Source organism: Oryzias latipes, chromosome 3 (genome assembly GCF_053564925.1).
Source record: "Oryzias latipes strain Hd-rR chromosome 3, Olatipes_Hd-rR_3.1".
NCBI classification, from domain to species: domain Eukaryota; kingdom Metazoa; phylum Chordata; class Actinopteri; order Beloniformes; family Adrianichthyidae; genus Oryzias; species Oryzias latipes.
This window is the reverse complement of record NC_136239.1, coordinates 17575437-17603218: the sequence shown is the minus strand read 5'-3', so window position 1 is coordinate 17603218 and position 27782 is coordinate 17575437. Positions and strand designations below refer to the sequence as shown.

Genomic DNA, 27782 nt, shown 5'->3' with positions numbered 1-27782 from the left:
TTCAAATCAAGTGTCTTTGCAATAGTTTGATTGACAGCGATTTAAAATGAGGAATACTCAGAATGCAAGAATGAAATGATTTTTTTTATTACATTTGTTCTCTTTCATAAGAAAAATGCCACACGAACATATCAAAAACTCCAAAAACATGATTTTCATTGGAGGGGGACTTTAGTATAATTAGTTACATTTCATTGTCATTTTTGTTTAAATCACATTTAATCTAAATAAGAAAAAAAACATCAGTAATATAAGGTAATGCACTTTAACTATCTTCCTTGCAAAAACAAATAAAATAGAACTTTTAAGTTTTGTTTACTAAGCATAATCTTGATAAAACACAATCTGTAGATACAGAGGCAAATAAAATTCAGACAGAAAAAAACTTTTTTGCTGGATTGGAATTTAAACGGAGGCGTACTTAGGTGATTTTTTAAAATAATTTGTGAAGTCACGTAACATTTTTGAAGAGAGAGGAACTGCATTTCAAATGTTTTAGTGGAGGTGTGGAGTTTCAAGTGAGTTAAATCATTATTTACAGTCTATTAATACACTTTATCACATCAATATTCATACTATTTGCTAGCTGTTCCAACAGCATTCAGAAGAAGTAAAAAAAACAGATGAGCAGACATAATTGAGTACATTCTTAGGAGCACCGTTTGGGAATATTAACAAAGATGTACAAGTAAACAGCAATTAAGTATTGGTATTCTGTTGGTCGACAATTGTTTTTCTTTTTGGACAAAATAAAAATATTTTTAGTTGTTTACAGCCCCGTTTGTTCACTGTCGCTGTCACTGTCCCCGCTTTCATAAGCTTTATTACTTTGCCCGTCGATATCTGGACTGTAAGGATTTTCCGGATTGGTCTTGGCGGGTTTCCTACAAACGATGGAGGAAAAAGGTTAATCAACGTTAAAGTGATCAGTTTCTCCTGCATGAGATGTTCTAGAGACATACTCACTTCCTGCGCTCTCTGATACCAGAGCTGATCAGGTAGACGCCCAACAGCACCACAATGCCCATGACCACACCAAACACCACCAGCCACACCACTACAGGCTGCTCCGCTGGCGAGGCCAGTGTTGGGGCTATGCCCACAAACTCAAGTGTGCCGTCATCAAGTTGGAAGGCGTCATTGATTCGACCTCTGGATAACCTAGAATGGGTGCATATTTATTCTTATTTTATTTCAACGACATCAACAACAACAAAAAAAAACGTGATCAAAACCATCTATTTCAGAGACTCTTGACTTCAACCAACATCAGCTTCTCACTTAAGTTTTTGTTTCTTTAAGGAAAGCTTCAGGAATCTGCCACTTTTACCTCAATTTAGTCTTGGCAAACCACATTTATGAACATAGAACAAAGTTAAGCAGAAAACTGCATGAAATTATTTTCACGCATTTTTTTAATGACCTTTCAAAATAAAACAACTAATAGTAAAAGTTCTTTACCTGATGGATGCCTCTAGTTCAGCCTTTGGTATGTACACTGAAGGATTTCTGGGGTCTGTGACTGCAACGTAGAAGGAGATCCTGGGAGTTTCATCAAAGGCGATGACATTCTCTGTGCTAAAGCCGCAAAAAGACAAAGCCTTAAAAATGTTGCAAAGTGAAAAATCCGAATTTTAAAGCACTCATTTGGATAACAAATCACTGACTTGACATCAAGGACTTGTTTTTTTAGGTTGTAGTACTGCCTCACAGCGTAAGCGATGTTGGCCCTGAACAGGTACAGTTCGTTGTTATTCCATGGATACTGAAACACATATTAAGATTGATCACATTTAATGCACATGGATTCCCGATCAGCTATCACTTGACACATCATAAACCTTTCTGAAGGAATGTTTTCTAATACTTACAGCGCTATCGCCCATTGCAGCTTTCAAACTTATTCTAACTTTAATGGCATTCTCTGTTTCTGCAAAAGCAATAAACAAACAAATAAGAAGTTTCTTTTAAACCTTTTCCCCCTTAAGAATCAACAGTAGTAAATTTTGTCCCAAAAAAAACAATTCTGCAGTAGTGACAAAATGTTAAAATAAAATTCAATGGCTCTGCCTAACAGTTAATGCTTTATACATAAACTGTAGGTTAATAACAGGTTACATTTTGGTAAAATGTTACGTCAAAACCTTTGTGCAAAACTGAGTTTAATGTGCACCTAAACCTTTTTAATTCACAACAATCACCCGACATTAGTGACTTCTTTACCGTTGTCCAATAATCACATGTAGAATAATTATATAATACAGCATGGATGAATACAAACGTCTTTACTTACGTGGATCCTCTGTTTCCGGTGTTCCTGATGACTTCCAGCCCACAAACCTCTTATTTTTCAAGTTATCTTCTTTCAGCCAGTCATAAAGGTTTTGGAAGTAATCTAACAGGGCAGTGGCATCCATCCTTTTGTCCCCAGATATTGTAAACAAAGCTCTAGTCCAGGATTGAGACCTTCCCAGTTCCAACATATTCCTGATCAAAGAAAAATATGTAGCCATAAGTATTGATTAGTTATAACTCTGTCTGATTTAAAGATACAACAACAGAAAATTAAGTTTACCTCAGCTTGGTTCCTGCTGCTTTGGAACCCGTGATATCACACGTAGATAGGGAACCTGTGTGACCGGCCGCGGTGCAAAGAGCTTTTTGGAACTGAAACTGGTAAATTGTTCTCGTAAAATACCTGCATTCAAAGAAAGCACACAAATTCAATGCACTTTCAGCAGATAAGATGCAAAACAGTAATAGGTATATGATACTTTTATAATAAATAAAAAATAACTTGATCGAATCCTTTTCCTGATGTAACATGAAGGCCAATTTTTTATTTTATTTTATTGAGAATAAATTTCTGATGAAAAGAAAGGAACTTGAAGGATTTGAAGGAAATAAAATGTAATTTTCTATGATGATAATTCTTCTGACAGGGCTGTTACCTGATAAACGAATAGTCTCCAGAGACATGGAATAAAGCTGGTGGGTCACAGTAGGTTTCATCCCGGGGTACGGGTTCCATAACTCCTACCAGATCCCTCCTGTTTGGAGAACACGGAATCAGAACCTGTCCAGTCTGATAGTGGAAAAGTATTTGGACCCAAAAATATCACAAAGCATTTTCTTACTTCATCTCCCACCACTGCTTCATCCACTCATCTTTGGAGATGTTCCCTGCAAACACCTGCCACCTCCACTCCTCCAGCATGTATGTGAATGGCAGCGTGGCTACAATGGTGAGGGCCTGCTTTAACAGGAAGTTGATCTCAGTCTCTGCAAGCAAAACCCCCAAAACAGACAACAAGTCATGATGATGTTCAAAAAAAATACGTGAACCCAAATGTATTGAAAGCCATGCACAGTAATTTGTTACAATTATAGCTTTGTGCCTACAATTTCGTTGTCATCTAAAAAAAGGAAACAGTATAAACAATATGATGAAAAGTTTTCAAACATTGTTTTTAAGTTCAAACTATTGTCATTTCCTGGTTTCCAGGATCCATGTAGAAACAAACTGATTGGGAAAGCTGTACACACCACTGTCATAAATGAAGTCAGGGGGCAGGAGGTCAAGGGTTTGGAGGTGTTTCGGTGTTGCAGCTGAAAGAGACATAATCTCTCCTACAGCCTCGTGGAAGCCCTCATTGGCTCCATCTCTGAGAGGGTAGGACAGATTGCGGTAGGCCATCTGGTACTGATTGTGACCCATCTCGTGGTGCACAGTGAGGAAGTCATCCATGGTGATTTTGGTGCACATTTTGATCCTGCAGACAAGAGAAGTGTTGGAAACTGTCAAAGGGCAGATCAAGTCCAGCAACGAAACAGAGAAATGCTGCCTTTGATTGAATATAAACATTCACTTAAATGGATCCAAACATATTTTGGTAGTGGACAAACTTAACCCATCTGGTGAGTGGAGCACAGTCACAGTAATTTACAGCCAAATATGATTGACTTTATCAGTGAGATTATTCTGCATCTTTGTTTTAGCAGTGTTATATTTATAACCATCGCAAATATGAACTAATCTACAGTCCATACCTGAAGTCCTCCCTGTTTCCCATGTCCCAGGCTGTGGGATGACACACCACTTGGCGCCCGTCGTCAGGTTTCAGAAACATGGAGTTATCCCAGAAGTTTTCAAACATCTCGTACAGGCCCACAGACATGAAGAAGTCCTCTGCCGCTTCAAAAAACTGATGCTCAGTCCAGCCCTGAAAGTACAAAAAAGCAGGAGAATTTTTTTAGTCCACATCCGCATTGCAAAGAACCTAATAATTTGATCGTCAAATAAAGTTAACTGTTGCTTCTTTTACATTTAATGACATTATACCTTCTCCACCATAGTTGAGCTGACATCAATATTTGGTTTGGCAGGATAAGGCACTGACACTTCATACAGGTTGGTCCAGAATCTCCCCCACATGTCACCTGAAAAGCCAAAAAAGTTGATGCTATTGTTTTAAACTTTAATAGTAGCTATCTAATCTAAAAATGTTTCTGCAAGTTTTAACAAATAACTTTAATTAATATGTCAAATCAGACTGTATGAACCCAACATGTACGTCAAATATTGAAATTCAAAACCTTCAAATAGTTAACTGCTCTCTTCAGACGGGGGTCTTCCCCTCTGCCTGTAAGACGGCGGTGGTGAGGCCCCTTCTGAAGAAGAATCAATTAGTTCCAAAAAATCTGGATAACTATAGACCCGTATCCAACTTACCATTTTTAAGTAAAATAATAGAAAAAAGTGTCGCTACTCAACTGCATGAGTTTTTAAATGCCCAAAAAATTTTAGAAAAATATCAGTCTGGTTTTAGGAAAAGCCATAGTACAGAAACGGCTCTTTTAAAGATCGTTAATGATCTTAGATTAAACTATGACTCTCAGAAACTTTCTGTCGTGGTGCTGCTGGATCTCAGTGCTGCTTTTGATACAGTAGATCACCAGATTTTATTAGACAGACTTAGTAGTCTGGTGGGTCTCTCTGGAAATGTTCTTAAGTGGTTTTACTCTTACCTGACAGATCGACACTTTTATGTAAGTATGGATACGTGCTCTTCAAGAATCCACGAAATAAGTTGTGGGGTTCCCCAGGGGTCGATTTTAGGGCCAATACTGTTTAATTTATATATGTTGCCTCTTGGGGATGTCATCAGGAGACATGGCGTTGACTTTCACAGCTATGCTGATGATATACAGCTTTACATCGCCGTGTCTCCTGATGACCTTGAACCGGTTAACACTCTTTTAAACTGCATTTTAGATATCAAGTTGTGGATGGCAGAAAATTTCTTACAGCTCAACCAGGACAAAACTGAAGTTTTAATCATCGGTTCTGAAGACAAGACAGAGATGATTTTACTACATCTTCATAATTTTAAACCTTCTCAATGTGTGAGAAACCTGGGCGTACTTTTTGACTCTGAGCTAAATTTTATCCCACACATTAAAAATGTCGTTAAGACAGGATTTTATCATCTTAAAAATATTGCCAGAGTCCGCCCGTTCCTCTCTCTTGCCAGCACAGAGGTACTAATGCATGCTTTTATTTTCAGTCGTTTAGATTATTGTAATGCCCTGCTCTCTGGTTTACCCAAAAAGTCTCTTTCAAACTTACAACTTCTACAGAACTCAGCGGCACGAGTTCTGACGAGGACCAGAGGGCGGGAACACATTACACCGGTTTTAAAATCGCTGCATTGGCTCCCTGTGAATTTCAGGATTGATTTTAAAATTCTTTTAATGGTTTATAAATGTTTTTATGGTCTTGGGCCTTCTTATTTAAATGATATTCTTTTAAAATATGAGCCCTCGCGGACCTTGAGGTCTTCCGGTGCTGGCCTCTTAGTTGTTCCCAAGGTGAGGACCAAAACTTATGGTGAGGCTTCGTTCTGCCATTACGGTCCTCGCTTGTGGAACGGCCTTCCGGAGAGTCTCAGGGCCGCAGAGACTGTAGAGGTTTTTAAGAAGAGGCTCAAGACCCACCTTTTTAATTTAGCTTTTAGTTGATTTTAATTGCTAATTTATTCTATTAGTTTTAGTATAGGCTATTTTATGTATTTATTTTAATTTTATGCATCTTATTTTCAATTTTATGTTTTTTTTTCTTTTTTTCCTTTTTTATGTTTTTAATTTTAGCATCTTATGATTTTAGCCCCTGTGTTTCTTGAGGGGATCTTTTCCTCCAGGGCTTGCCGGCTTGGTCAGCGGTTGTTGCTGCAGTTGTTGCCCTTGCTGGGGCAGCTGGGGTCTAATTTTACAGCTTTATGGCTGTGAGGGGGACCCCGGTGTTGTCCCGGTCTGGGTGGGCACTGTGGCGATGTTCCGTTGGCCGGGCTGGCTCCTGGTATGAAAGGATTCCCAGATACTGTTTCCTCACAGCAGAGCCAAGCCATACTTGTTTGTTTGTTTATTTATTTATTTATTTTACAGTTACATAGTCATAATTCATTGTACGTGGGAGCCATGGGTCATGTGGTTTAATGGAGGGGAGTGGGAAGGGTGAAGGGTGGGTTGGGGTTTTTATTGTAATGTTGTGTGTTTACTGTTTTTAGTGTTAAAGCGCTTTGAGCTGCACAAAGTGCATGAGAAGCGCTATTTTATAAATAAAGTTTGATTTGATTTGATTTGATTCAGGCCCCGCAAGTTATTTCGGTGTCTGTTAGCATGAACATTAATGATGTCTGTCTTAAATGGAAAAACATATTTCAAGATATTCTGTGAAAGCAGTTCAAGTCTTTTTAAATCACCAATTGCAGTTACAGAAATTGACCAGAGGGGGTCGCATTGTGTGAATATTCTCCCCAGGTTCAAATCAATTGAAACAACATATAGAGTGGATTGTTTGTTCAGAATAAAACCTATTTTATTTTTTTAAACATCATAATTAATTTAAATAGTAATTCCAACTACGTATAATTCTAAACCTTAAAAGTGCAAAAAGAAATCATGATTTTATTCTGAAGGTCATTGCATAAAGTTATAGACTCTCAAGTAACACTTCCGAAATAACAGGGAAAAATTAATTCAGATATATATTTGTTATTTTTTATCAGTTTCCTTCTTTACAAATTTTAAATACTTTAAATATTAGGTTCATATATTGCTTGGAAGTAATTTTTATCAGGTTGCATGTTGATAGGATCTAAATTGCATCATATCAAAGACGTTTCAGCCTTTGCCCTCACTTTCATGCATTGGGCCATAAAAATGAAAAAGGCGGGGTATATATATTTTTGTTTGCTGTTACTTCCTTGTTGTGTAGTGTATTCAAAAGTAAAATGAATGGGGAGTAATGTAAGCTTATTGTATGACACTTCAAGACCTGATATATGTTTCGAACACAAGCTTTAGCGTACCCAGCAGGTGAGCGGGCAGATGTCCCTCTGCGTCAATGTGTCCGGGGTACACCTCCACCAGCTTGGCTCTCACATAGGCGTGCAGCTCCTTGTACAAAGGCAGGATCTATAAAACAAAAATGAATGAATTTCTGTTCTTCATGTCTTCAAAGAGAGCATGAGGTACACATAACAAAGCCAAACACACGTACACACATCAGCATACCTGTTTGTAAATCAGACGAACGTCTTCCATCAGCTGATCTCTGGTGTACTTAAACTCTTCTTCTTCCTCCATGGTCTCATAGTTGTACCTCCAGTATGCACCATAGTCTGCAAAACCTGTATGTCACACAGAAGACATTGATAGAGGAAAATTAACATTTTAATAGATACAATGAAATATTTGGGCGATATTTCAGCTCCGATGCTGAAATGCCATGACCAAACAATAAAAAAGATGTCACAGAACTGGACATGGACTAAACCCTCTTTGGCAGTGTAGTTATTGCTAGTATATCATGGAAAGATGTGTCACGTATCACAGCAAAGTTCAATGTGTTTTTATCAGACATGATCTTTACTCAGCAGCATAAGTTTGTTTGTCACTGAACAGACACGTGTTATTCAGTTTCCCTAGTCCCACAAAAGCTGCTTTGTCATTCTGATAACAAACTAATTCTTCACACATTACCATTCAGTTTGGAAGCTTCATTCTTCAACTCCACATATTCTTCATACAGAGGCCTCATCTTCTTTCCCACCTCTTTCCTCCAGCCCTCCCACACATGAAGACGCAAAGAGTAGTCGCGGCTGCTGGCCATAATTTGCTCCAGACCTGTGAGGGACAGAAACGTGAATCCCTTAGGTCCATTTTTTTCCTTATGTTTTAAGAGGTATTTATTTGAATGACAGAATTGACACTGAGAGGCAGTACTTTTCATTTACCAATTAGATTATTACCAATAAAGGATGGTTTGTGTCCGTTAGTACATTTGATGTAAATTGCAAGTCTGTCACTTCAAGTGCTATCACTTATATAACATTTCCAAAGAAGACAATTTGCAAGAGTTGCAAACGAAAAATGTATAAACCATTAACTGAAATAGTTTTTATAAATTTGTTTAAACAGTAGGGATCTCCTTAAGGGACATCAAAGTAAAAAAAAAAAACAGTAATACTTCCTTGCGTGCTCAAGAAAACAGCACAATTTTTTTTTTGCTACTATGTCACTTTGGGGGCTCCATAATACGGAAGCAGATTTAGGGACTTTTTTTTCTGGTAGACCTAAAAACTGTACCTGGCTCCAAAGTTTGACAGTTAGCCGGGTCATCTGGGAGACACACCGTCGATGTGCTGTAGAGGGTGCTCATATCACCCAAAATTTTATTCAACTACAAGAAGACACAAAAGCAAGGTTAAGATGTTCAGATGTTTGTGACTGCTTGAAGGAACATTTGATGTAAATCTGCAGGAGGGAATCAGAAGATGGTCTCACACGTGACGCTTTGTCTGGGGACAGTGCACCCGAGCCCTTGTCTTGAAGGGAGATCAGCTGGAGCTTGATTTCTGGATCTTTTATCTGGTCAATGGGATATTTTAAGGACTCCTCTGACATCTTGGAGTAGAAAGTGCTCCAAATTTCCCCTTGTTCTGTCTGGATAAAAATAAAAAAATAAAAATAATCATCAATCTGTATTCACAATAAAGCTCTTTATATCCTGTACAGTGTGTTTGAGCATGAATACCTACCACTTTGTTGGAATTTTCCTCAGTGATGTTGGTGTTGTAGGCCCACGATGCCAGGCTGTACTCATACATCAACACAGTTGCCTGATCATCGTAGCTTTTAAGGAAGTCTTTCGCTTGAGTTTCCACATCCAGCTCAGCTGCTGAAGAGAACGCCGGCGACAAGGCCAGCAGTATCGTAAAAATCCTCACAGACATCGTCAGCTCCATCCACACACACGGCTTGACTCTGAGAAGGAAGCTGAATCCACCGCTGTACAGTTTATTAACCTTCAGGGTTGCCTTGGCCTTTGAACATTCAGGCCATAAGTGAGGGTGGATCTGAGTTGACGGATGTTTCTGCTGAACATTGAACATCACTGGGCGGGCTTTAAGGGGTAGGGAGTTTCTGCTTGATACCCTATCAGCCATGTGTCTTTAAAAAGAATGAGCTGTATTTCTGATTACATGTGAGTCCCTCAGATAAAGCCACTCACTGTATGAGTCTAGCAGCACAATGAGGTAAAACTAAAAGCAAAATTTACATGAAAATGAAATGTTTTTACTTCAAGAATGGAATTTTAAAAAGTATAAAGTCATTTTCACTCACTTTAATTGAAATTTTCCAACCAAAGTATGAAAAATATGGACCTTGAACCAACATCCTTAACTTGTGCAGTCATTATTTATATCATGTTGTGGTTATTATTTGTTGACTTTGATGCTATTACTAGTAAAGAGGACATTACATAAGCTTTGTTGGTTTAGGTAATTGTTTTAAAAGTTTAAACAACAAAATCTAGTGTTAAGGGTGCTTTTATTTTTATTCCATCCAAGTTTTTTCTGTTAAACAGCAATAAAAAACTATCAGGATTTGTGTTTTATTTGACATTTTCACATAGTATTACTTTTTGATATATTTCTTGACATTTTTTTAAGATGTTTTGGTATTATTTTCCCTAACAGTGGGGTGTTGGCACTTTTGTTCCCATGTATACTGTCTCTGTGTGAAGAATCATCCCTTTTTAGCAGCTCTTTCAGGTTTTTTTGTGCGTCTTCCAATAAAACTTCCATCAGAACAGGAAACAGCATTTAGGATGATTCTGCAACATTCATATCTGTGTGTGGGAGATTTTTACAACCATGTGGGTATAATTCAAGTCATCAAGCATTTTGTTCTAAAAGCAGATAACAAATCAGCTCTCGGGCTAAAGTTAATCATTAACATTTATCCCCTAAATCAGTTATTATCTGAAATAAATATTTACAAAAATGTTGCCTACCCACAATGTTATAAAACTGTATTTATTAGTTGTAAATGTGTATTTGACATCACAATTGCATTGAAATTGATTTGCTTAAACCAAATTATCAAACTAAATGAAATGATTAACAAACCTAACAGGTGTTAAATTTGGAAAATATAACATGTAGCATTATTGCATGCAGAAATTATTTCCTATAAAAGGATGTGAATGATAAATGTAGATTTGCGAGCTCAAGCGCAAGGACCAATCATTTTAAGCATAAAAGAGCCTGAAGCACAGGAGAATTTCTTTAAAATGATATTGCAAAAGACAAAAACAACAAAACAAAACAAAAAACAGTGTTTGGGATCTTTGAAAAGGTCAGAATAATTAAGGCTCTTCTTAATTTTGTGAAAAGTTGGATCTTTATCCCTTGTGCTGTCTTAGGGGGAAAGAAAAGCATGGATTAAAAAAAAGGTAAGGAGGGGGGGTCATTTTAAAAACGCATACCCCCCTTTGGTATTGACCCCAGACAGGTACACCCCGTACACCCTCCCGCAATCGAAGAGGGTCGAGTTCCTGAAAAAATTTTTTTGTACGTTTCAGGCACCCTCTATATCCCCGACTGGTAGAGGGCGCCAAACCCCCCTTTTCTTTTTGTCCCCGTCCAGCAGAGGCCGCCATTTCTCCATTTTAGTTATACCCCCCGACCACCAGGGGTCTTGTTTTCCACCGTTCATTTCTATACCCTGCCTCTAGGGGTCACTAATACCCCATTCTCTTTTATTGCCCTCAGCCACCAGGGGCGCCACTTATTTAGCAACCACCTTCCTCCCGCTGGTTCGTGGGGTTCGATTGACCCCAAGTTTTTTTTTTTTTTTTTGTGTGGCCACTGAGGGGATTGGCGCTGGCTCATGGGGTGCGATTGACCCCAAGTTTTTTTTTTTTTTTTTTTCTTTAGCATTCACTCTTCTCTCATGGCCCACCACCTGGGGTCTCGCTTTACCGGTTCCCTTTCACCCGCTGGCTCATGGGGTGCGATTGACCCCAAGTATTTTTTTTTTTTCTGTAGCATTCACTCTTCTCTCATGGCCCACCACCGGGGGTCTCGTTTTTCCGGTTCCCTTCCACCCGCTGGCTCATGGGGTGCGATTGACCCCAAGTATTTTTTTTTTTCTTTAGCATTCACTCTTCTCTCATGGCCCACCACCGGGGGTCTCGTTTTTCCGGTTCCCTTTCACCCGCTGGCTCATGGGGTGCGATTGACCCCAAGTATTTTTTTTTTTTTAGCATTCACTCTTCTCTCATGGCCCACCACCGGGGCTCTCGCTTTTCCGGTTCCCTTCCACCCGCTGGCTCATGGGGTGCGATTGACCCCAAGTATTTTTTTTTTCTTTAGCATTCACTTTTCTACATCACCCTTGAGGCTTTTCGAAGTGTACTGTTTGTGTTTACGTTTCTTTTTTTTTATGTGATCAAGAAAGGTCAAGAGAAACAAATGAACAAACCTAAATGGTTTTCTGCTGCTTTTTTTTTAAAAAAAATAACCGGAAGCAATTTCGGCTTCCATAGTTTTCTTCTTCCGTTACTAGCTAGTTAGTTCAAACCAATTTGGTCTCCAGAGAAGATGCTCTGGTTGTTTTTGCTGTCCTGCAGTCTGGTTCTGTCCAATTCCGGACAGACAGTCAACGGTGAGTGGCTCGACCCGTTTGACATGCTAAACTACGAGGCGAGGACCAAAACAATGAAGAACTCTGAGGTTGGTCAACGTGGGATGTTCGTCAAATCCAACTTCTTTGAAACAACTTATTTTTTTTGATATTCAGTTAATCTTACTTGCCCCACAGTCACAAGCCAGCAACACTGGTGCTGCTGATCCGCAGCAAAGGGAGAAGGTAAACCAGCCTGTGGCCCACTGTAACCCACATGTCATGGATCTACAGAAACAGGTTCGTGTTTGAGCTTTCAAAGAGAAACTGATGGTTCCAACTCTGTACGGGGTCTCACGGACCCCGCGAGACAGCGCGAGGTGCCACTGTTTGGTTCCAAATCGGTACGGGGTCGCTGGGACCGTGCGAGACAGCGCGCGGAGCCTGTGTTTCGTTCCAACTCTGTACGGGGTCTCACGGACCCCGGGAGACAGCGCTCGGAGCCTGTGTTTCGTTCCAATTCTGTTCGGGGTCTCACGGACCGTGCGAGACATCGCGAGGTGCCACTGTTTGGTTCCAACTCTGTACGGGGTCGCTGGGACCCCGCGAGACAGCGCGCGGAGCCTGTGTTTCGTTCCAATTCTGTACGGGGTCTCACGGACCCCCGAGACAGCGCGCGGAGCCTGTGTTTCGTTCCAATTCTGTACGGGGTCTCACGGACCCCGCGAGACAGCGCGCGGAGCCACAGTTTGGTTCCAACTCTGTTCGGGGTCTCACGGACCGTACGAGACAGCGCGCGGAGCCTGTGTTTCGTTCCAACTCTGTACGGGGTCTCACGGACCCTGCGAGACAGCGCGAGGTGCCACGGTTTGGGTCCAAATCGAGATGGGGTCGCTGGGACCGTGCGAGACAGCGCGCGGAGCCTGTGTTTCGTTCCAATTCTGTACAGGGTCTCACGGACCCCGGGAGACAGCGCTCGGAGCCTGTGTTTCGTTCCAATTCTGTACGGGGTCTCACGGACTCCGCGAGACAGCGCGCGGAGCCTGTGTTTCGTTCCAATTCTGTACGGGGTCTCACGGACCCCGCGAGACAGCGCGAGGTGCCACTGTTTGGTTACAATTCTGTACGGGGTCTCACGGACCCCGCTAAACAGCGCGCGGAGCCTGTGTTTCGTTCCAATTCTGTTCGGGGTCTCACGGACCGTGTTAGACAGCGCGCGGAGCCTGTGTTTCGTTCCAATTCTGTACGGGGTCTCACGGACCCCGCGAGACAGCGCTCGGAGCCTGTGTTTCGTTCCACTTATGTTCGGGGTCTCACGGACCGTGTTAGACAGCGCGCGGAGCCTGTGTTTCGTTCCAATTCTGTACGGGGTCTCACGGACCCCGCGAGACAGCGCTCGGAGCCTGTGTTTCCTTCCAACTCTGTACGGGGTCTCACGGACCCCGGGAGACAGCGCTCGGAGCCTGTGTTTCGTTCCAACTCTGTACGGGGTCTCACGGACCCCGGGAGACAGCGCTCGGAGCCTGTGTTTCGTTCCAACTCTGTACGGGGTCTCACGGACCCCGCGAGACAGCGCGCGGAGCCTGTGTTTCGTTCCAACTCTGTACGGGGTCTCACGGACCCCGCGAGACAGCGCGAGGTGCCACTGTTTGGTTCCAATTCTGTACGGGGTCTCACGGACCACGCGAGACAGCCCGAGGTGCAACTGTTTGGTTCCAAACCGAGACGGGGTCGCTGGGACCGTGCGAGACAGCGCGCGGAGCCTGTGTTTCGTTCCAATTCTGTACGGGGTCTCACGGACCCCGCGAGACAGCGCGCGGAGCCTGTGTTTCGTTCCACTTCTGTTCGGGGTCTAACGGACCGTGCAAACAGCGCGCGGAGCCTGTGTTTCGTTCCAATTCTGTACGGGGTCTCACGGACCCCGGGAGACAGCGGTCGGAGCCTGTGTTTCGTTCCAACTCTGTACGGGGTCTCACGGACCCCGCGAGACAGCGCGCGGAGCCTGTGTTTCGTTCCAACTCTGTACGGGGTCTCACGGACCCCGCGAGACAGCGCGAGGTGCCACTGTTTGGTTCCAAATCGAGACGGGGTCTCACGGACCACGCGAGACAGCCCGAGGTGCAACTGTTTGGTTCCAAACCGAGACGGGGTCGCTGGGACCGTGCGAGACAGCGCGCGGAGCCTGTGTTTCGTTCCAATTCTGTACGGGGTCTCACGGACCCCGCGAGACAGCGCGCGGAGCCTGTGTTTCGTTCCACTTCTGTTCGGGGTCTAACGGACCGTGCAAACAGCGCGCGGAGCCTGTGTTTCGTTCCAATTCTGTACGGGGTCTCACGGACCCCGGGAGACAGCGCTCGGAGCCTGTGTTTCGTTCCAACTCTGTACGGGGTCTCACGGACCCCGCGAGACAGCGCGCGGAGCCTGTGTTTCGTTCCAACTCTGTACGGGGTCTCACGGACCCCGCGAGACAGCGCTCGGAGCCACAGTTTGGTTCCAATTCTGTTCGGGGTCTCACGGACCGTGCAAGACAGCGCGCGGAGCCTGTGTTTCGTTCCAATTCTGTACGGGGTCTCACGGACCCCGCGAGACAGCGCGCGGAGCCTGTGTTTCGTTCCACTTCTGTTCGGGGTCTAACGGACCGTGCAAACAGCGCGCGGAGCCTGTGTTTCGTTCCAATTCTGTACGGGGTCTCACGGACCCCGGGAGACAGCGCTCGGAGCCTGTGTTTCGTTCCAACTCTGTACGGGGTCTCACGGACCCCGCGAGACAGCGCGCGGAGCCTGTGTTTCGTTCCAACTCTGTACGGGGTCTCACGGACCCCGCGAGACAGCGCTCGGAGCCACAGTTTGGTTCCAATTCTGTTCGGGGTCTCACGGACCGTGCAAGACAGCGCGCGGAGCCTGTGTTTCCTTCCAATTCTGTACGGGGTCTCACGGACCCCGGGAGACAGCGCTCGGAGCCTGTGTTTCGTTCCACTTCTGTTCGGGGTCTAACGGACCGTGCAAACAGCGCGCGGAGCCTGTGTTTCGTTCCAATTCTGTACGGGGTCTCACGGACCCCGGGAGACAGCGCTCGGAGCCTGTGTTTCGTTCCAACTCTGTACGGGGTCTCACGGACCACGCGAGACAGCGCGAGGTGCCACTGTTTGGTTCCAAATCGAGACGGGGTCGCTGGGACCATGCGAGACAGCGCGAGGTGCCTGTGTTTCGCTCCAATTCTGTACGGGGTCTCACGGACCCCGCGAGACAGCACGCGGAGCCTGTGTTTCGTTCCACTTCTGTTCGGGGTTTAACGGACCGTGCAAACAGCGCGCGGAGCCTGTGTTTCGTTCCAATTCTGTACGGGGTTTCACGGACCCCGCGAGACAGCGCGCAGAGCCTGTGTTTCGTTCCAATTCTGTTCGGGGTCTAACGGACCCCGCGAGACAGCGCGCGGACCCACTGTTTGGTTCCAGTCGGCGTTGGGTCTCACGGACCCCGCGAGACAGTGTGCGGAGCTACTGTTTAGTTTTAGTTAGTGTTGGGGTCGAACGGACCTACAAGAGAGCGTGTGGAACAATTTTTTTTTTTTTTTTCAGTATACATTTTTAGCAGATTTTCACTGAGACTCTTTTTGTGAGAGATTAAGGTCCAAAGCTTCCTCTGATGGTCTGAGTCTCAGAACTCAGGTCAGTGTCCCTAAACTTGGGTCGGAGCCTCTTTGTAAGCCCCCTTGTATCTAACGCTACAACTAATTTTGTTTCTTTTGGTATTTGGTAAGTAAATACCATCGACTTCTGCTGACTTTTCCAACACACTCTTGTTTTGTTTTTGTTTTTCTTTTTGAGTAGAGCTGCATGAAGGTTCTTTGGACCGTTTCATTTCCACCCCACTCTGTTGGTGCTACGGCGAGCGGGAGGTCTGGGTCATCAAAGTAACGTCACAGCAGACAGCTCTGGCTGCCATTCCTTGTATATGGTATTCACTTCATTTAACCTGTGTATATGCTGACCAAAATCATGTAACCTTTGTGTGTGGTAATCACTTTATCTAACGTGTATATACTGACCATTATACGATTAAAAATGTACACACCAATGTATTTTTTTTTTTAATTTTTCAATCTTTAAAAACCGAGATTGTGTGATGTATCCAATAATTAGAAAAATATCTCTTCAAATAGTCATGTTGGGACAAAACCCATGAGCAAAAAAGAAAGCGAATATGCAACGTTGAGGTTCCAGTTTGACTTTTATTCGAACAAGGCAAAAAAAAAAACTGTACAGTAGGCATCAGGGAACAAGCTCTATTGAGTTATCATGGAACTGGCATCTATACAACATGAGCAGTTAGCCATTTTGTTCAACATCCTACATCCTACTCCGTTTTTGGGAGCTCTCCCTGACCCGGACGATGAGCTCCGCTCTGCGAGACCTCTGAGTGGCAACGAGCCTCGGTAAGTCCTGTCTCTGCGGCGATACTCCCCTGACGACTGGGAAGTCGGTCGAAGGACGGCAATCTCCTCCAGATTGATTCGAAGCCCTCGGAGCAGAGCGTCGCCATCGCCGGACGAAGCTGCTTTTCGTTTCCCACGGACGAGACGGACCCTCGACGGGTCGGCGTGTCGACATCGTGGGCTCGGGCCGCCAGAGCAGAGCCGGGCTCCGATTGCTGGAGATCCCCTCGCGTGGGCTTCGGGGCTCCAGCCGTGGCGTCGCCTTCGTGCGCCTCCGAGCCTCGCTTCAGCATCCAAGGGTGGGCCAGTATGTCTTTCAGCATCGGTCTCTCTTCGGGCGTCCTGCTCAAACACCATTTTATCAGGGCCACGCAGTCCTCAGAGAGGTCTTTTTCGAATCTAAGCTCGCCCAGTAGGAGCTCCCTGTCGTTTCCAAATGGTATGTCCCCGTGCACCATGTCGTACAAAAGAATCCCCAACGACCAAACCTCAGATGGAAGAGCTTTGTAGCATCCTTGTGTGAGCCGTTCGGGGGGCCCATATGCCGCAGTCCCGTGGAACATGTCGTACACTTTGTCGGGTTCAAGAAATTCGGCGGAGCCAAAGTCGATGAGTTTCAGCTCGAGCGTCGTCAGGTCCACCAGCAGGTTTTCGTCTTTTACGTCCATGTGCACAACACCGCGGCTGTGACAGTGGAGCAAGGCCTGGATGACCTGACCTAAAAATTCTCTGGCCGTGTCCTCGCGCAGACGCTTACTGATCGTGATGTATTCGTACAGATCTTGCGTGTTCTCTGGCTTCTCCGTGACTATCACCCAATTATACGGGGTCTTGTAAAAGTCCAGCATGCGGATGATCCCAGGAAACGGAGGGTCTTTGGAGACCATTTCCAAGGCGACAGCTTCGAATGGCTTACTGGTCCCATCAACCTCGCAGCATCTCGTACGCGAGAGCGGGATAATCTTCAGGGCCACGGAAATCCCGTCGCTTCGCCTCTTTCCCAGAAACACTTTGCCGAAGCCCCCCTTGCCCAGGCAAAAGCTGGTCTTCCAGTACTTTTCCATGGCAGAAGGATTGATTTTTCTCTCTCTCGAACTGTCGCGCTCTTCACGGAGCAACTTCCCTCCAGTCTTTGTTAAACTCGCGTAAGGTTACTATGACCTGTCTTGGTTTGCACGGAACAAGTTTTAAAGGGCCTGTGATCCAAATCTTCTGGTCTAGTTTCCGTTTCCGGTCCGCCGCACTCCCGTCAGACTTCAGCGAGGCAGAGTCAGACAGAGAGGGAGAAGGAGGACACTGGAAGAAAAAGAGGAAACGTTAGAAGGTGGGGCCTTCATTCTGAAGGAGGAGGAGGCTGATTGTAAGCCCCCCCACACCCGCTGCAGGGAAAGAGGGAGGGGCAAAGAGGACAGTGAGGTCCAACCACAGAGATTAAGACTCAGTGCAGCGTGGCAGATTTCTACCAAGGGCCCGTGCAAAGCCAGTTGTCACGCTGCAAAGAGCAACACAGAGGAGGGCAATCTTTCCTTTGCATACTCCCCTCTTTTTCCACTTTGCAGAATCTCACAAGGCTTCGTGTTGCTGAACCTGGATCGCACAGCTTAGAGCTCAGGACCACGTAAGTGAGTTCATACTTTAAATCCTAATTGATCAACGGTTGGCTTTTCTCTTTTTTTTTTTCTTTTACAAAACAGTCGCCCTTTTCGAGCACAGCTTATCGTACCTCGAAGAGACAAGAGTCTAAAGCTGCCTTTGTCCGGGGTGAATGAGGGTCACTGCTCCAGAGGCGTCTCTGTGTAACATTTCCAGCATGTGTCTCCAGTTGTAGTAGAACGCGGGCTTGTAGCTTCCCACGGAACCTTGAAAGTTGACAAGGAACCCTTGGTAGTCTCTCACCGATACCTCAGGCAGGCCCACGTCTGGTGCGAACTTCACGTTGAAGTAGTACACGGGGTCCGTGCGGGGGGTTTCGAGCCGGAGGCCCTGCGAACCGCACATCTGCGAGACCGCGGCGGACTGATTAAACAGCAGGCACAGGACGCAGCAGGAAGGCTGCGGCACGATGTTCGGCTCGCCGTCGCCCGAGCGCTGCACCTTATCTCGTTCCAGAACATATTGCTTGTAAGCCTCTGGGGACATCAGAGTCGTCAAGGGGCCCGTCCGCACGTTGACCAGCATTCCTTTGCAGGAGTTGCGATTAGCGCACCAAGGGAGCCCTCTGTCATTCAGCATCTCCGTGAGCAGGGCCCTGTCGTACGTGTTACGGGCCAGGGCTCGTCCAGGCACCGCGCGCTCCGCGAAAGATGCCATGAGCGGTTTCGGGTTCCTGGCCAGCAGCTCCAACACGGCCAGCACGGGGGTGCAGCGTGGGCACATGGGATTGGGGTCGCCGTTTGCCTCGCACGAGCATCTGCCCGGCCGAGGCTCGCACTCCGGGAAGAGGACGGCGAGGTCGGCAGACGACAGGTGTCTTCTCTCTGCCGCACGCTCCAAGACGCGAGCCTTGATCAGCTCCCTGCCGTCTGAGACTTTGCCCTCGTCCAAACATGGGGCGTCCGAGGGAGGCTCCGCAGCCCGTCGACCCGGATCCGCCGCTTCGCACCAGAGGGAGCGACGCGCGGATGGCTTCCCGCGAGGCACGGGTTTTGAGCACAGCGAGCAGGCGACGCCCTTCTCTCGGACCCCGTCCGAACAGCCCGGGCACATCCAGAGGCAACATGGTTTCTCGACGAGTCCTGCAAAACAGGCGCACGTGGAACAGATGAACCCGCGGAGGGACGGGCAGCTGCTGAAGTGAGGCTCCGTCAGGTACCAGTGTGGGTCATTCACGAAACAGGTCTCGCACACCCTGGCTTCGCAAGGACATCGGAGCTTGACGCCGGCTCTGCTCCTTTGCTTGCTGCCTTTGACCAAGGTCACCAGACACGACAGGCACTTTGCGCACCCCGACCGCTTGTCGACCCTCGCTCTGCCGACCTTGGACGCTCCGCCGACGTAGCTGATCGTGGAAACTCTCCTGTATAGATTCGTAGACTTGAGAGCGGCCTCCACTGAGGCCTTCTGACGCTTTCTTTTACACTCCATCAACAGTTCGACGGGTACCCTCCCTGCAAAGGCGTCGTGAGGGCCCTCTCGAGGAGCTTCCCCCTCTCCTCGCGACATCGTCGACATAACACCCGTGGCCCCCTCCGCCGTCTGAGGAAGCTCAGTCCACGATGGAAGCGAAGCGGGAGCTGTGCTGCTCCCTGTACAGGGCCTTGGCGCTAGACCCCGTGCCAGTGATCGGCGGCGTGCTGTACGCCCCCGGAACTGAAGGCGTGAGCCTGAGGTCTCTCGGAGAGGGCACGACCAACTGCTCCCACCACAGGTTCAACTTTAGGCATGCAGTGGACGCGTTGCTGCGACATGGCACGAAAGAAGGGCCCTGCACTTGCGCGCAACGGATTAGCGCGTCCGCGGAACAGCGCTACAGAGGGGGGGACGGCGCAGATGTTCCGAACCCCGAACGCCGCCGACGGTGCGCCACCAAACCGGGCGGGCAGGGCTCCTCCCGCGAAATCGCCAGAGCCCAGTCCCAAGTCCTGTGGGCGTACGAAATGGAGCCGGTGGCAGCGGCGTACAGGTGGCTGATGTGCAACCGGAGCGCGAGATACCCCAAATGCTGCGACTCTGTGTTGGTCTACCAGGTAGACCGTTCCAGGACCCTGCCTCCGGGACTGTACGTGTACAAATCACGCCCATCCCACTTCGGATGCACCGCAGAGAGACCCCTCTGTGTGGTGGACCAGTTTAATTTTCGTGTCCAGAGACGGGGACCGGTTTCGGTGGAGGAAGAGCCGCATTGCTTCGAGAGTGCGCTGCCCAAGGAGATAACCCTGGAGCTCTTCCCGGGCCGCGACAACTTCAGCGCCCTGTACGTGATAGGGCGCGCCATCACGGCACCCACGCCCGAATACGGAAACAGGCTTTTCGGAGAAGCCCTGGCGCTCGACCTGGTGTCTCCGGAGTCATGCGAGAAAGCCGTCGCCTGCAAGCACCACCTGATCGGCATGAGAACGGAGCAAGCCTGCGTGATAGACCTCCGCTGGAACTCCTTCGACGTGATGAGCGCTTGCATGAAGGCGGTTCCGAAGATCAGGGGAATGCAGGCGGTGGTCTGGTCCAACCACGTGCCCGACCCTGTGAAGATCGAGTCCGATGTGCTGGCCTGGCTCTTCGGGTACGTCACCGCGCTGCCCGCGGCCGTCCGCAGCGTAGACTACAAAAACGAGAGTCTCGGCGTGCGCTACATCATCGTAGACGTGGATGGTTTTTCGGGGACTCTGCCCGAGCCACCCGAGGGTGAAGCCTCCTGCTTCGCGCACACGTACTTCGAGGGAGATGTCGGGCTCGCCGCGGCGGCCATCGGTGAGCTCCCAGAGGCCTCGAGCAGGATGGGCTCCCCGCGGGCAGGATCTCCCGCTTTCTGGTACGAGCTGCCGGCATCCCTGGGCACCCTGAAGCCCACGCCTTTCAGCAGCGGCTCCAGGTCTCGCCGTGTGTGTGAGCCGCAAGGCTTTCGGGACCAGTTCAGGACCTGGGCTCTCGGGAAGACGGACGGGGCTTGCTGCCTCGCCATAGCCGTGCAACACACCCTGTACTACCACGCGAGAGACAGAGAGTACAGACTGATGGTAACGCACACAGTGTTGGACGGCGACACCTCGCTGAACATTTACAAACTGTGACGCCGAGTCAAGATGACAGGGGGGCGCTCGTGATGCTTACATGGCGGGCGTCACGTGAGGGATATTAACAGACTTTTCAGACTTTTCTTCGAAGCGCGAAGCGATCCAGTGAAAAGGACGAGGCAAAGTTATAAAAACGCAGTGAAAAAAAAAAACTAACCGCGTCTGTGACAAATCATAATCATTATCATCATCATCATCATCATCTGAGTCCTTTCCTCTGTCTCTCACCCCTGCCCAACCATTCCTCTGTGTTATGTTTTTTTTGTCAGTTGCGCAGCTGAGCCCATGGATCCAAAGGACGGCGTCTCCAAGTGGCTGGTGGCAGCCGCAGCACTGCACGCAGGTGCTCTGGAACTCCACGTCGACCGAGACTGCTTCGACTGCGTCGAAGAGGCCATCTGTTACCTCTGCAATCGGGCTACGTGGGAGATTCCACCGGGGGAGCGGGACCGCCTCGCAGCAGAGCGCAGAGATTACTTCTACCACCCGCAAGACCTAAGGGGCTCGATCGGACTAAGTTCGTTTTTCGTCTCAGGCCAGTGCAAATATTGTCAGCTGTGCAGAGGGGTGAAAATACGTTTCGAACCATCGTTGTGTCGCCACGTGCTGGAGGTGGAAGATCGCTGCGATAACCGCGCACCGCAAGAAGTGGGGCTGAACCTGCGGCGGTTGGAACACTTGGCCACCCTCCACACTCCGTACTTCGTAATGCTCTTCGTCAGCCTGGCCAAAAGGAGGCGCTACACGTTTTACAGATCCCCCGGCGAGTTGAGGGACGTCGCCAGGCACCTACTTCTAGCGCTAGGTCCCGACGCATCCCGGCGCTCGCCTCACGACCCAGAAGAGGAGCTTCACCTTCATGCCAGCATCCTCAAGCTCTGGTGGAGATATCAGGACAAGCAGAGCACCAGGCTAGGCGTTTCGATTCCCTACTACTTCAACCTGGGCTCGGAGCTGGAGAGCTGGTCGTGGACCCCGTCGACCGACCGCTTCGAGCTGAGGATGCCCGAACCCCTCTACGGCTTTGTGAGGAACCATTGCCTGTTTCACGAGCTGAGGGCCGCGCCCGGACCCGAAATGACGAGCCAAAGGACACAGAGTAAGCCGCTGGTGAGGGTGCGCGAGGTGCGCACCTCGCTCCACGGGGACGTCTCCGTCGTCCTGAGTGTGTTGGTTTCCAACAAACACCTGGAGCAAACCTTGCACGAAGCCGCGAGGGCTTACGAGAACCAATGCAGAGCGAGGCGGATGGTCAGGCTGAAAGACGAAGGACAGGTCTTTTCGCCGGGGGTCGGGCAGCACTACCCGCAGCTCGATTGCATCGCGCTGGAGCAAGCGGGAGGAGCGCCGTCGACTGTCATGCACGTGGTGACAACGTCGGGGGCCGGGTGGCTGCCGCTCCACAGCTGGCTGAGGGAGACCCGAGGAAAGCAGGTCCGCGACGTCGTGGTCCGCAGAGCGCTGGTCTGCGTGTTGGACTCCCTGAGAGACCTCCGCTCCACCGATCGCCATCCTTGCAGAGTTCTGTACCAGAACGCAAAGGATGACGACTCTCACAGCCGCACCTCCAAGCTCTCATGCGCCTTCGTCATCCACCGACACACAGGGGAGACAATGTCGCTGCTCCCCTTAGTTTCCATGCCCGGGCTTTACAGGGCCTCTGCGCTGACCGACGACGAAGACAGTTTTCGTGCCGCGTGCTCCAACTTGGCGCTGAGCGTGCTGCGCGCCGGAGCGCTCCCGGACGATGGCTCGACAACGGAGGCCGCCATCTCTGAGTTTTGCAGGACGGGCATGGCGGACGCTCACCTCTGGTCCACGGTGCTGGATTGCCTCGGGAGACCGCCGCGGTCCGAAGAGACGGGGCGCTGGCCGCGGGCCACGTGGCTGGGGCCCGGGTCCAGGGATCGCAGCTCTTTGAGAGAGCGGTTCGACTGGTTGACGCGGTGCGACGGGGCCGCAGCGGCGCCCGGGCTCGCCTGCATGATAGAGGTCCTGAAGGAGGACGAGTTGTCCTCGCTGGGGCCAGCGAGGAGGACACTGGAGCGCTGTAAGACCCTGGCGGAAATTCTGTCTTGCCAGGCTTCGGGACGCGCCCGTGCCACCAGTCCAGCCCGAACCAAGACCGGCAGGAGGAAGCGCAAGAGTAACACGCTGAGCAATCCGCACGTCACAAAAAGCATGACGATGGATCCCTGTCAGCCGCTTTTTCCAGAGGCATCCCAGTCCGCGAGCCAGCGGACGCTGGAAGAATGCTGCGGCCTGGAGCACATTATGAAGATGAGCAGCGATCTGACAAGGGAACTGGCTCTCTCTCGCGGGTCGTCGAGCGAACCTTCGAGCAAGCCGCGGACCGTGACCTACCTAGACGCGGACGTGAACCCCGTGAACGAGGGCCTCCTCTCTGCGGAATGGGAGAGATTGACAGACTGTGACAGAGGCTGCCACAGTTCGCCCAGTGCCAAGGTCGAAAAGCGGGACGCCCTCGCCGAGCTGCAGGACTTCGGACTTTGCGACGAGGACGAGGCGAGCTCCCTTCGCTCGACCGGCTCCCTCCACACGGCAGGCTCCCTCCACACGGCAGGCTCCCTGGACTGCATTGTGACAGACAACACTACGAATCTCTTCTTCGCCAGAACTGACATCGACAATTTCCAGAGCAGCGACATGGTGTACAGAGTCTTACAAGAGTCCTTTTACCCCGAGCAGAGCACGAGTGCGGACACGACTCTAACCCTTCTTCGCCTAAAATCGGAGGACCCCTTGCCAGAGACGACCCGGTGCGACGGAGAAGAGGCGCTCGTCGCTTCGGGAGGACTCAACCCCTCGGGAAGCGCAGATAGGCAGTCGCTTCAGGGCCCCATCCGAATGGAGGACAGTCGCGGCGAGGAGGACAGTCTCAGCTCGGCCAAACGCGAGCGGGTGCAGAAGGCTAATTGCATGAGATGGAGGTCCAGAGGGCTCTCGCGGCGGGAGAGGCAACTGTCAGACTGCGCCCGCTTTCACCCCGTCACTTACCTGGTTTCGAGGGACATAACCGATTTGATCAGCAACCTCACCGTGAAACGTCACTCAGAGGAGGACTGCGTCAGCAGGCCGTGCCACGGACTCAACAAGCCGGAGCGATGGGATGCGTGGGGCCCGGGCGCAAAGGACAAGCAAATGCAGCGGGGGCCAGCTGTATTGGACCTGGTACACGGATCAATCACTTGCCAAAGGTTTCTGTGGAGGATGGGCAGAGAGTACTCGCACAGGGACGGGGATATGACGAGACGGGGGCACGCCCGGTGCACGAAGCTCTCATGGCCCACAGAGTTTGCCTACGTGCCGGCGGTGGAGCGCACCGTGCTCAACTGCGAGCTCTCGGAGCAGTGGTACTTCACCGTGGACCTCTCTGCTCCGCCGGACCGGGGTTTCAGGCTCACGGAGATTCTCGTGGACAGTTTGCCGAGCTTGTGCAAGGAGGACACGCCACATCTCCTTCGAGTGCTCGGGAAAAAGACCAACTACCTGGGTGCCGTGTGCACCGTCCAGGACGTCCAGGGCTTGATCATACACAGGATTCACATGGCCTACGAGTCTCTGGTGAATCTGCTGGACATGCACACGCGCCTGCAAGTCCACTCCTTTGCTGCACGCACCTTCGCCCTACACTGCGTGACCAAAGACACGGAGGAAATGGCGCTCGGGGTGTTTGTGGGCGAGAGCCCCGGGTCTGTGAACCTCGGGTGCTCCAAGGGGTCGCTCGTGTCGTGGTTCTACGACGACAAGGTACTGCTGGCCTACCACGTGCTACAGTGCCTCCTCAGAGTTCAGATCCTTTCCCTGAGGGTTCTCGGCTTCACCATGAAGCGCATACAGCCGGCTCGCATTTGGAGGGTCAAGACGGGATTTAGGGTCGACCTGCTGGCGTGCCTTGTCGACACGCTGTACGTCTGGGACGGGAACGGGCCCGCATGGGGTGCTTTGGAAGGTCTGGCCGCCGTGTGGGAAACCCTCTCCCAGCTAAACCTGCGACAATACGTGCCCGACGCGGCAGCTGACAAGCTGAAGCGGGCGTACATCGCCGTTTTCGGAGCGTGCCCGCACTCAGCCTACGGCTCTCCGATGTGCTCAAAGGGCGGCCGCAGTAAGGAGCGCAGCTGCGTGTCGTGGCTCCAGGCCGGGGATATGAGAAACTACTTCAGAGAGTGGACTTTGCCCGAGGACGAGGAGCTCATCCACCAAGTGTACGGGCTGTGCGGCTTTTCCGAAAGAGCCACGGGACCGCGAAGCCCGCTGGAGGACGTGCTGGGTAGAGACGGACGATACGAAATGCTTTCTCTGCCCACGGAACAAGGCTTCGAGGTGCAACCCTACGGCCCGTTTGTCGTACGGATACAAAATCAAGTCATCAAGTGGAATCGGGTGATTGTGGTCGAGCCCGCTGTCGCCGGGCCCGTGACCCTCGCTCAGCTCAACCCGTTGGAGAGGTACGACCTGGTCACCAGAGCGCTCGCCGCCGCCTTTGCCAATCAGAACGAAGAACTCGACGGGGAAGGAGTGGCTGGAGACGGGTGGACCTCGAGAGGGTCTGAGCACACGCACGGTGACGGGGCGGGGGAAAGCTCTCTAGGGCTCCCTCAGCGGGAAGAGGACACTCAAAGCAGCATGTACTATTAGGTTTCATCCACTTCAATTTGCTTCAATTTGTAGCGCACGCACCGTCTCTCACTCGGCAACGGGGCAGTGTACCGAATGTTCCTTCTGACTGTGTAGTGACCCGTGTCGCTTCTACCGAGAGCAGTCGCCATGTACCATTTTTGCAGTTTACTTTATCTCGCATGAAGCAAAGAAACTCACCCTCTGACTGCATTGCGGTTGTGTTCATGTACTTGTGTTCATGTACAGTATTTCCAGTGTATTCCTTTTTCACAAAATAAAGAATTCAGTCGTGCACCACAGAATTTGGTATGTCTTTGATTTTTATTTCCATCACCTCATCGAAACAACAAGGAAAAATAAAAAAAAAAACATCTGACAGAAAACAGCATAGCTCAGCATCGTAACACTTTGGGTTTCAAGGGCTCGTAATGGTTTCGGGTCCACACGATGTGAGCGCAAGCCCTATCGTAGATCGGGTACGACGTCTCCGTGAGGAGTCCCAAGCGTTTGCCGTGAGCTTCTAGCATGTATTTTACCTCCTGTACACTGAGCCACCTCTTCTCCTCAGACAAGAGTCGCTTCAGCTCAGAGACGTTTTTGGGTCCGTTGACTGTCAGGTACGTCTCTCTGACGTCTGCCCTTTCCGCGTTGAGAAACACAAACTCGGCCGTCCTCGTCACCAGGGACGCGCGGGTTTCCCCTCTGGCCGTGTCATTGAACAGGAGCTGGGCTACGCTGTGGAATCCGCAGTAACCGTCCGAAGGAACCTCGATCACATCGAGGTCGTGTAGCCTCGCGTAGGCGCGGAGCGAGCCCGCTCTGTGATTCGGTCCACTCTCGAACAGAAGTTCGATTGGAGTCGTGTGCGGCGGCAGGCCCCTCAGCTGCCACGATGATCCGTCGCATTCCAGAAAGCCCTGCACCCACGAGTTCCCGTGATGGCTGTTGCAAATGTGAAAGAAGGTCCCCTGCGAGCAGACCGTGACGTTGCGCCCGAACAAACCTGCCGCTATGGAGACGACGGGCAGAAACTGTTCCGGCGCTGCGTACAAGTCGCCGCACAGGGCCTTTATGTCTTTGCAGGGCCCTAGGCCTGAGGTAGAATTTCTATCGATGATTTTCGAGGCCAAGTGTACAACAACCGCGAGGGCTTCCACCGTCAGGGCAGCCGAGTCCGACTCTCGGCGTCCGTACGCGCCGACGAACATCAGCCAGAGCGCTTCCGCCAGGGTTTTGCACGGGCGCGACGCCGAGCTGCATACGGCAGGTTCTGAGCTCGGCACGGCGTCCCTGCGCGTCTTGGCGAAAGTCGTATTCCACACGTTCGTCAGGCAAGGCTTTCTCAGACTCGGAACCGAGCTCACCCCAACAAAGCCCGGCCATTCGTTCGCGTCCGCGGTTTCGCTGGGAAAAACCTTTTGGTGCGCAAAGCCGAGACTATCTGGAGAGTCCACCACCAGCAGCGTTTCCAGCGTCGACCGAGGGCAGTCACGCTGCGCGAGTGCCGCGCTCGGAACGTCTTGATCTCCGGAGGCGACCGGGGGGTCTCGAGGGGCGCTCTCAGAGCAGGTCGCTACTCGTTCCGTCCCGTCTGCAGTGCCTGGATGGCGAGCGGTCGAATCGACGTACTGGTTCCCTGGTTCCACCTCGTTTTCCCAGCAATCTGGGTCGCTCTGAACAGACATGCTCTCCAGGTCGCGCGTCGCGCAACTGAGGATAGAACCCCAGTCGTCGTCGCTCTCGCTCAGAGACAGGAGGCAGCCGTGCCAGGGGTCTGAGGCTCGAGCGTCGAGGCTCGCTGGAGGAGCCGCGACGGGCCGCTCGTCGCCGCGATCTAAGGCGCCTCTCATACTGCTGCGAATCCCGTGGGCAATGTCGCCCAGGTAGGCGTAAGGCGGGTCGTTCGGAGACGACTCCGCGTTGCCTAGGCGGGCAGCGAACCACGAGTCGCGTGCCTCGATCGCGCTCTTCACCGTACAGGGAACGACGTTTAGGGCCATG

The 27782-nt window shown here is 49.9% G+C and overlaps 2 protein-coding genes and 1 pseudogene across 5 annotated transcripts; 1 reads left to right on the top strand and 2 right to left on the bottom strand.

Moving 5' to 3' along the window:
- Nucleotides 1–63: 63 nt before the first annotated feature.
- Nucleotides 64–9483, bottom strand: ace2 (angiotensin I converting enzyme 2). The gene is made up of 18 exons (XM_078944304.1): nucleotides 9102–9483; nucleotides 8848–9006; nucleotides 8650–8743; nucleotides 8044–8187; nucleotides 7576–7691; nucleotides 7371–7476; nucleotides 4343–4440; nucleotides 4051–4223; nucleotides 3547–3773; nucleotides 3138–3282; nucleotides 2952–3050; nucleotides 2576–2698; nucleotides 2294–2487; nucleotides 1872–1930; nucleotides 1668–1765; nucleotides 1462–1578; nucleotides 967–1161; nucleotides 64–884 (listed from the first exon to the last, which is right to left on the bottom strand). The coding sequence occupies exons 1-18, from the start codon at nucleotides 9453–9455 to the stop codon at nucleotides 770–772; spliced, it is 2616 nt and encodes an 871-aa protein (XP_078800430.1). The 5' UTR covers nucleotides 9456–9483; the 3' UTR covers nucleotides 64–769.
- Nucleotides 9484–11907: 2424 nt separating this feature from the next.
- On the top strand, nucleotides 11908–26083 carry LOC144991190 (uncharacterized). 3 transcript variants are annotated; one of them, XM_078945108.1, is made up of 4 exons: nucleotides 11908–12083; nucleotides 12172–12273; nucleotides 15803–15929; nucleotides 21407–26083. In XM_078945108.1, the coding sequence occupies exon 4, from the start codon at nucleotides 21423–21425 to the stop codon at nucleotides 25797–25799; it is 4377 nt and encodes a 1458-aa protein (XP_078801234.1). In that variant the 5' UTR covers nucleotides 11908–12083; nucleotides 12172–12273; nucleotides 15803–15929; nucleotides 21407–21422; the 3' UTR covers nucleotides 25800–26083. The 3 variants fall into 3 exon arrangements, 2 of the variants coding, with proteins under 2 accessions (XP_078801234.1, XP_078801235.1); XR_013655146.1 differs by lacking the exon at nucleotides 21407–26083 and having other exon boundaries at nucleotides 15803–15937; XM_078945109.1 differs by lacking the exon at nucleotides 11908–12083 and having other exon boundaries at nucleotides 12137–12273.
- Nucleotides 16210–17675, bottom strand: LOC144991191 (serine/threonine-protein kinase pim-3 pseudogene; annotated as a pseudogene). The gene has a single exon (XR_013655147.1). The product of XR_013655147.1 is annotated as a serine/threonine-protein kinase pim-3 pseudogene (transcript).
- Nucleotides 26084–27782: the final 1699 nt, after the last annotated feature.